We start from the raw sequence: 9635 nt of genomic DNA on the forward strand, positions 1-9635 counted from the left end.
GGGGAGCCTGCAGAACTACACGCACATTTATAAAATAAAATTATATTAAAAGTATTTAACTTTGTTATCTTTTGTATTACACGTTGCATGACTGTAGCAAGCATATAATGTTATATTATTATTACATTAATATAATGTTATATTATTATTACATTAAAATAATGTTATATTATTATTACATTAAAATAATGTTATATTATTATTACATTAATATAATGTTATATTATTATAACATTAATATAATGTTATATTATTATTACATTAATATAATGAATATAAAGGACGTGTCTATTTAAATGTCAGGTGTGTTATATTATTATTATATGAATATAATGTTATGATATTACATTAATATAATGAATATAAAGGACGTGTCTATTTAAATGTCAGGTGTGTTCCCTCTGCTTACACTGTTGTATCGTCATGTATGAAGACCATTTAGAACAAAAATACAACTGGAATGATGTTTTGTCTGCTAGGTAAGTTGTATGTATGTTATATTGTTATTATATTAATATAGCGTTATATTACTAATGTTTTGTCTATTAGGTAAGTTGTATGGTAATGCTTCACCATAACAGTCTTATCTCTGGGCTACAAAGATTTCCTCATGAGTTGAGCATTAAAATGAACAGTAACGTTATGAATGAATGAATATTAATGTTATTTTTAGAGCGGACTGCGGAGAATAGGTATAGTTAATGAATTTAAAAGACTGCAACAATAACGAATATTATACAATACAGTTGTGTGTACTGTTTTCAGCTAATGGGGGGGGGGGGGATGACGGCGTCATTCTGGCGTGACACGGAGCAAATAAAAACCACATTTATTTTTGTTACAATATCAAAAACAAAGCAGGAATTATTTTTTGCGAAACACAACAGCAGACTGGAATGCTCTCCCTGGTGAAAGTCACAATTTTACAGAAGAAGAAGAGATTAAATGTGATCGTCATTTCCGGTAAGTGCACATGGAAGTACGCGATTTGAGACGACTCTCCTCTGTCCAAATGTACGCAATATGCAAGATAGTACGTAGTGCACGAAGTGTACTGTCTGGAAGGAACTAACGGAAGTGCGCGATTTGAAACACAGCCCAGGATTAGTTCTGGGAACCTTGCTTGTTCTTATTGGTCTTTGTCTGCCACAGAGTCCCTGAACCTGACTCCTGCTCTCCTCCTTCTCTCCTGCTCTCCACCACTCCTGCTTCCTCCTTTACTCCTGCTCTCCTCCTTCTCTCCTGCTCTCCACCGCTCCTGCCATCCCCCCTGGATCCCCGAGTTATTGGACATGGTACCACTCCCGTTCTGCACCCTGGCTCAGATTGGATTTGTTTTGGACTTGGTTTTTCCCTCTTGCAACCCCTACATTGGACAGTGGGATAAACCTGTTGGACCATCATTCTGGTCTTCGTTTGTTTGCATTTGGGCTGAACCAGTTCCCACACGCAAATGATTTAGAGAATAAAAACGTAAATTTAAACGTAGATTTAGAGAATAAGAAGTAGACTTGGATAATAAAAACGTAGATTTATAGACTAACAAGAGGGTTTGGAGTGTGGCGTCTCCGTGCAGCGTGATATTAAAGTGATCATTAAAAGGAAAGAACGTGTCAGAGAAGTGAAGCATCATTCCTTATTTCCCTCATCAGCCTCTTTCTTTCTGCCCTTCCTCAATCAAAGGACAACAAACCCGATTAAAGGAGATAACGAGGAGCAGCTGGACCACACTTTCTCCATTTAGAGTTGGACTCTCCCACGGCTCCGGCTCATTGGCCACATTCTTCTTCCTCCGCAGAGGAAATATCTGGATTTCATGCATCTGCAGGATGGGGGGGGGGTGGGAGGCCAAAACATCCTTTTATGTTACTTGGCTATACTTACAAGTCCGGGAGCAGTGACTGTTTTTGCTTTTATGTCAACAACACGGACTAGAACCTCTTTGGACTTTGTCCAGACTCGGACTCGAACCTCTTTGGACTTGGTCCTGAGTCTCGGTATTGACTCAGACTTCAACCATGACTTATTGAAAAGCTTCTACTTCATCCACAAAGGAAAATAACTTTTTTCATGCATAGGCAAAATATACAGGGGGTGGACAGCTACACACACACACACACACACACAAACACACACACAGGGACAGATGCACAAAGGGACAGATACACACTCACACACACACACGCACAGGGACAGCTACACACACACACACACACACACAGGGACAGATGCACACAGGGACAGATACACACACACACACAGGGACAGCTACACACACACACACACACAGACACACACAGGGACAGATGCACAAAGGGACAGCCTTGTTTTCTGTCGTATTTTGTGCGTTCTGTTTCCTGTTTTATTGTGATAGTCTTGTCTAGTTTTACTTCCTGCCTTAGTTTTCCCGCCCTTGTGATTACCTGATGTCTTCCACCTGTCCCCAGCCCTGGTGATTACCTGATGTCTTCCACCTGTCCCCAGCCCTTGTGATTACCTGATGTCTTCCAGCTGTCCCCAGCCTGTAGTCACCTGTCTCTTGTTACCTCGTTACCCTCTGGATTCAGTCTTGGTGTCCCCCCCCCCTTCAATGGTCAGATCATTGTTGCAGTGTTAGTATTACTGTGTGAGTTTCTGTTAAGTGGGTATCCCTTTGGTCTCTGAGTTATAGTTTAGGTTTGGAGATCCTGTCTGTTGGTTCAGTTTTTGGTACTTAACGTTTTTTCTGGAATAAACCTACAACAGCTACATGACTTTGCTTGCTCTCTCTTTGTTTGGGTCCTACATTCTCCAACCGAAAGATCTGACCAACATGGACCCAGCAGAGGTTTCTGTTGGACTGTGACCAATGTGGACCCAGCAGAGGTTTCTGATGGACTGTGACTTACGTGGACCCAGCAGAGGTCTGATGAACTATTACTAGTCTATTACACACATCAAATTCTGAGCCAGCTAGCACCCAACAGCATGCCTGCTTCTGGGCCTGCTAGGATTGTGGCTACAGGTGCTTGTTTTTTTTACCCCTTTGCCTGCTTTGCCCAGTCCTGTCCCTCTACCTGGAAGGGAGCCAGAGACTCAGATGACTTTGTTGCAGCATTTTGCCTAATCTGTTAAAAGGACTGAGGAGGCCAAAGCAGCCAACCTTCTAGCTGGAATGGAGAAGCCTAGTACAGCGGAGAGCCCCAACTGCAAGCAGTCTTCTTGGGGTACTCGCCTGGCTATTCTCCCTGGGAACCGTGGAGGCTGCAAGCTAGGACGTGCTCGATATGTGTTCAGCCTGGAGCCATTGCTGTCCAGCAGACCGAAGCCGGTGCTTTCAGCCTTCCAGAACCACCGCTGATGTCCAGCTGCCCAGAGTTTACGCTGACCTGTCTCCAGAGTCTATGCTGACCTGTCTCCAGAGTCTACGCTGACCAGTCTCCAGAGACTTTGCCATTGCCCTTCACCTCAGGGAGCTGGCCTTTGTTCAGTGCCACAGAGACTCCTCCTCCTTGTGTTTTTTTGGTGGTCCGACTCACTCCTGACCCTGTTGCCTGGTTGGTGGACCCAGGCTCCGCTGACGTGTATGGATGGATGGATGGATAGATAGATAGATAAAGAGATGGTTGCCCAAGGGAGGACTTTGAGCAGAGTCGTTGATATTCAGATTCTCTTTAGTTTGTTCTGTAGAAATGTTTAATTACAAACAGGTAAGGCTCAGTTTGCAGAGCAACTGATTGGCCCGGGGGGGTACAGGTGTGTGTGATCACCTGAGGGGGAGATTATCTTAGCACGAAGTGCGTCTACACTTCATAATCAGCATGTGTTACCTGGAACATCTAGACTGCAGAAGCAATACTGCACACCAAATAGTTTCATAACATCAGGCACAGAAGGGAGAAAATTTAAAAAATGATAAAGGTAAAAGTCAGATTACAGTCAGTCAGAGTCCCGTCAGACCCCCAAGATCCTGGGTCTCGGTCTGGCCGCAGGTTTCTCCCGCACTAAATACTCTTTGAGGAATTGTTAGAGTTGTTGGGTCTAAATTATAGAGCGGTCTAGACCTGTTCTATCTGTAAATTATAGAGCAGTCTAGAACTGCTCTATCTTTATCTTGCTGACAATAGTTTTAGTTAGTATACTAACTAAAACTATTGTATTAATCTAATATTAATAAACTCTCTTATTGAAAATGTTACTATAGTAACATTTTCAATGTTACTATATGAAAATTAAATGAAAACTATGAAAATGTTACTATAGTAACATTTTCAATGAATGTTTATGAATATTAGAACTTTTACTGCAGTGAAGGATCTCAATATTTCTTCCAGTGATGATTAGCATATATAAATATGAAAAGCAACGGTCTGTACACATATAAGAGGCCTCAGGCTGAAGAAGTACCTGACATGGGGGGGGAGGTGTTTAAATGAACCCGGCTGACAGAGAAGATCCAGGAAGTTGGAGATCAGACGGCTGAGTCGGCAGCCAGCGAGGAGCTGCACGTCGTTTCATGTTCAACCCCCCCGCTCTCCGCTCCAGGTAAAACTGCTCTATTACAGAAACTAGGTTATAATGGGAAGTTACTACATATTAGTCAGGTGGTCTCAGTAAGTTAGTGGGGTCCAGGTGAAGTTTACAGAAATTAGTTTTGAAAGTCTTTTTATGTTTTGTTATTTTTGGATTTTATTTGATGTCAGATGTATTTTCTCAGTTAGTTCATATGCTGTTCAGTTCAGGTTAAAAACGTTGATTTAGAGGGTAAAAAAAGTAGATTTCAAGACTACAATGTAGATTTCTAGGCAAAAGTAGATTTCGAGGCAAAAAAAGTAGATTCAGAGAAACTAAAGAAAAATTGATTTTTGCATTCCAGATTTTAATATGAGTAATTTCATTAAGTTAGTTAATGATCCAAATGTTTTTCATTAAGATGGAAACACCTCGTTGTGATTCCCCCAGCTCTGGGTTTTGCACCAATTAAAACTCAGATTACATCATGTAGTCCTCATGGTTAGGATATTTCACCACTTTGACCATAAAACATAAATAATATTGAAAAAGTAAGTACTTGTAATGGAAAGATATAAATACAGATAATAAAGATATATGTATATATACATATACACATTGTGTGTGGACGAAATGAAAAACAGGAAGAGAAACTACAAATATGTCTGAAAAAGCTTCAAGAGACAAGGAGACAAAGTGTTGAAGTCAAAACACATTGGAAAGTTTTCATTTCATGTTTTGAAGCAAAAAATAAAGTTGCTGTTAGGCTTTGGAGGGAGGTCACGTGACCGGGTAGGCAGCAGGGGCCGGAAAGATCCAGGATATTCAGATTCTCTTTAGTTTGTTCTGTAGAAATGTTTACTTACAAACAGGTAAGGCTCAGTCCGCGGAGCGGCTGATTGGCCTGGGGGGGGTACAGGTGTGTGTGATTACCTGAGGGGGACATTACCTGAGCATACAGCGCGTCTACACTTAATCACCATGTGTTACCTGAAACATCCAGACTAATGGAAGCATTACTGCACAGCCAAATCGTTTCATAACATCAGGCACAGAAGGGAGAAATCAAAAATTAAAAAGGTTAAAGTCAGATTACAGTCAGTCAGAGTCCCGTCAGACCCCCCAAGATTCTGGGTCTGGGTCTGACTTCACATACAGTATTAGATGACCACCAAGATCTATATAAAGAGACTTCAAATACAGTATCAGGGACCACTAAGGTGTATATAAAGAGACTTCAGATAAAGTATTAGGGACCACTAAGGTCTATATAAAGAGACTTCAGATACAGTATTAGGGACCACTAAGGTCTATATAAAGAGACTTCAGATACAGTATTAGGGACCACTAAGGTCTATATAAAGAGACTTCCCTGCTGTGAAATACAGTGAGTAAAATAAGTATTTGAACACCTGTCTATCAGCTAGAATTCTGACCCTCAAAGACCTGTTAGTCTGCCTTCAAAATGTCCCCCCCCCCCCCCCCACTTCATTTATTATCCTAAATTAGATGCACCTGTTTTAGATTGTTAGCTGCATAAAGACACCTGTCCACCCCATACAGTTCTGGGCTGATTTATCACCTTTCTTAGGATCACTGAGACCCCCCGAGGTGAGATCCTGCATGGAGCCCCAGTCCGAGGGAGACTGACAGTCATGTTGAGCTTCTTCCATTTTCTAATGATTGCTCCAACAGTGGACCTTTTTCACCAATCTGCTTGGACATGTCCCCGTAGTCCTGTCCAGCCTTGTGGAGGTCTCTAGTGTCTTTGGACAGCTCTTTGGTCTTGGCCATGTTAGTAGTTTGGTTCTTACTGATTGTATGGAGTGGACAGGTGTCTTTATGCAGCTAACGACCTCAATTTTGAAGACAGACTAACAGGTCTTTGAGGGTCAGATCTGTTTGAATTCTGATAGACAGGCGTTCAAATACTTATTTACAGCTGTATCATACAAATAAATAGTTAAAAAATCATACATTGTGATTTCTGGATGTTTTTTTAGATTATGTCTCTCACAGTGGACATGTCTCTCACAGTGGACATGCACCTAAGAGGACATCAGACTCTCCATGATTTCTAAGTAGGAGAACTAGCAAAATAGCAGCGTGTTAAATATTTATTTTGCTCACTGTATATAATGCACCACAGCTGCTTACTGAGAATATGATTGATTAATGAAACCGTCTGTTTCAGCAGAATGAAAACATCAGCAGCTGATTCAGAGACGGCCACGGCAGCAGGGTGAGTCAGCCACACAAACACACACACGCACACACACACACACACACTACTCTCTGAAATAGCAATCTATAATCTATAATGCAGCTTTAAGGAGTCCCCCCCCCCCCCCCCCCCCCCCCCCCCCCCCCCCCCCCCACACCAGGTTAAACCCCCTGGATGCTGCTGGCTTCCTTTCCTTCAGCACCATGTCCTGGATGACGCCGGTCATGTGGTCCATGTTCAGAAAGCAGCTGGACCCGAGCACGCTCAGTGGGTCTCCTCTAGAGGGAGCTGACGTCAACGGAGACAGGTCAGACCACACACAGACATACACACACACACGGATACAAACACACACACACACAAACACACAGATACACACACACACTAAGTGAAAACTTGTATTTGTGTGTGTGTGTGTGTGTGTGTGTGTGTGTGTGTGTGTGTGCGCGCGCGCAGGCTCCAGCAGCTGTGGGAACAGGAAGTGTGTGCGGTCGGTCTCCAGAAAGCGTCTCTGATTCGAGTGCTGCTCCGTTTCCAGGGAAACCGGCTCCTGCTGGTAGTCGCCGTCGCCGTCGTCTTCATTGTGGCGCTGTTCTGCAGCTCAGTGAGACACAGGACACTTTATTAGGGACGCCTGCACAAATACTACTACTACAGGACAGTTGTATGTAGAGACATCAGTGAAGAGACAGCAGTAGAGAGTAGTACGTAGAGAGACAGCAGTAGAGAGTAGTATGTAGAGAGACAACAGTAGAGAGTAGTATATAGAGAGACAACAGTAGAGTAGTGTGTAGAGAGACATCAGTAGAGAGACATCAGTAGAGAGACATCAGTAGAGAGACAACAGTAGAGAGACAACAGTAGAGAGACATCAGTAGAGAGACAACAGTAGAGAGACATCAGTAGAGAGTAGTATATAGAGAGACAACAGTAGAGTAGTGTGTAGAGAGACATCAGTAAAGAGACATCAGTAGAGAGACATCAGTAGAGAGACAACCGTAGAGAGTATTATGTAGAGAGATAGAAGTATAGAGTAGTATGTAGAGAGACAGCAGTAGAGGGACAACAGTAGTTGTAGGTGTTGTATACGTTAATTATATCATTACTCTAAACCAATCATGTTGCAGGATTCGAGCTCTGTGATTTTAAAATAATTACTTCATCTCATCAACAGCAATGTCTCTGTGTATCCTCTCAGGGAATCCTGGTCAACGAGATCCTCCTCTACATCCTCAAACCGGAGTCCTTCTCAGTGTGGGGGGGCCTGGGTCTATGTTTGGGTCTGGCCTTCATGGACTTCATCAGGATCAGCTCTTTGGGTCTCTGCTGGGCCATTGGCATCCGGACCGCAATCAGGATGAGAACCGGTTTCTGCATGCTGGGCTTTCGCAAGATCATTACTCTGAGGACACACAGCAAAGTCTCTGTGGGACAGGTAGGACTACCCCCCCATGTCCTCCAATGATATGGTTGCTTTGTTCCCCACCTTCTAAGCCAACCCACAGGAGTGTTTCATAAATCAACGCCCCCTGACATCCCTCCTCAAATCAGGGCTTTATTAGAGACGGGGCTTTATTAGAGACGGGTCTTTATTAGAGATGAGCCTTTATTAGAGACGGGTCTTCATTAGACCTCTCCTTACTGGGACATCTACCACCCTTCTACTCCGTCTTCTACTACGGCCGTTATAGGGCGCTGCCTCTATTACACGAATACAGCTCAGAATGATGCAGGAACTAACAAGTTGGGGGTCAGAGTGATGTTAACTTTCTTACTGTCTGTCTCTAACTTTCTGTCTGTCTGTCTCTAACTTTCTGTCTGTCTCTAACTTTCCGTCCGTTTTTATCTTCTAACATTCTGTCTCTCAGATGGTGAATATCTTGACCAGCGACAGCTACAAGTTGTTTGACGCTGTCTTTTGGTCCCCCACGTTGCTGCCCTGCCCCCTCCTGTTGATCGCGTGTGCCGTCTACTCCTGCCACATCCTCGACTACACAGCTCTCATTGGCTTCTTTATCTTCATCGTCTTCATCGTCCTCCAGGTGTGTGTGTGTGTGTGTGTGTTCAGAAACCATGTCCACATTCTCTTTCTGAGAGCAGTGACTTGGTTCCTGTGAGGGGTGACGTAGTTTCTGAGACCGTGGACGTAGTTTCTGAGAGATAAACATGGTATCTGTACCAGTTGGTGTCTGCCAGGCTCATTAACCGGTTCCAGACCTTGGCTGGGGAGATCACAGACAGCCGAGTCCGCTCCATCAACGAGATCCTCAGCTGCATCAAACTCATCAAGATGTACGTGTGGGAGGAGTCGCTCAGCAGGAGAGTCACAGGTAACCAGTCACATTCATGTCTCAGGACATACTCATTCAAAACAAACAACATGCACACACTGATATATACACACTAATATATATATATATATATATATATATATATATATATATATATATATATATATATATATATATATATATATATATATATATATATATATATATATATAAATATCAGTTGAAACTAAAAAAATTTGCATATGGTGCAAAAGTTCATTCATTTCAGTAATTTAACTTAAAAGGTGAAACTAATATATCATATTGACTCATAACATGCCAAGAGAGATATTTGAAGCCTTTATTTGATATCAGTTTGATGATTATGGCGTACAGCTTATGAAAACCCCAAATTCTAAATCTCATAAAATTAACACATTACATGAAATCAATAAAAAAAGGATTTTAAATACAGAAATGTCAGCCCTCTGAAAAGTATAATCATGCATATGTGCTCAGTACTTTGTTTGGGCCCCTTTTGCGTGAATTACTGTCTTACTGCGGCGTGGCATGGATGCTATCAGCCTGTGGCCCTGCTGAGGGGTTATGGAAGACCAGGATGCTATCAGCCTGTGGCCCTGCTGAGGGGT

The 9635-nt window shown here is 42.6% G+C and overlaps 1 protein-coding gene across 1 annotated transcript in view; it reads left to right on the plus strand.

Moving 5' to 3' along the window:
• Window positions 1–6691: 6691 nt before the first annotated feature.
• LOC117956550 (multidrug resistance-associated protein 9-like) overlaps window positions 6692–9635 on the plus strand; it is a 21932-nt gene continuing 18988 nt past the window's right edge. The window contains exons 1-6 of the mRNA XM_034891689.1: window positions 6692–6733; window positions 6876–7022; window positions 7172–7319; window positions 7914–8150; window positions 8584–8757; window positions 8898–9045. Coding sequence (XP_034747580.1) covers window positions 6919–7022; window positions 7172–7319; window positions 7914–8150; window positions 8584–8757; window positions 8898–9045 — 811 coding nt within the window. The 5' untranslated portion in view covers window positions 6692–6733; window positions 6876–6918. The remainder of the gene's footprint in view (window positions 6734–6875; window positions 7023–7171; window positions 7320–7913; window positions 8151–8583; window positions 8758–8897; window positions 9046–9635) is intronic.

The sequence above is a fragment of the Etheostoma cragini genome, chromosome 1 (genome assembly GCF_013103735.1).
Source record: "Etheostoma cragini isolate CJK2018 chromosome 1, CSU_Ecrag_1.0, whole genome shotgun sequence".
Taxonomy (NCBI): domain Eukaryota; kingdom Metazoa; phylum Chordata; class Actinopteri; order Perciformes; family Percidae; genus Etheostoma; species Etheostoma cragini.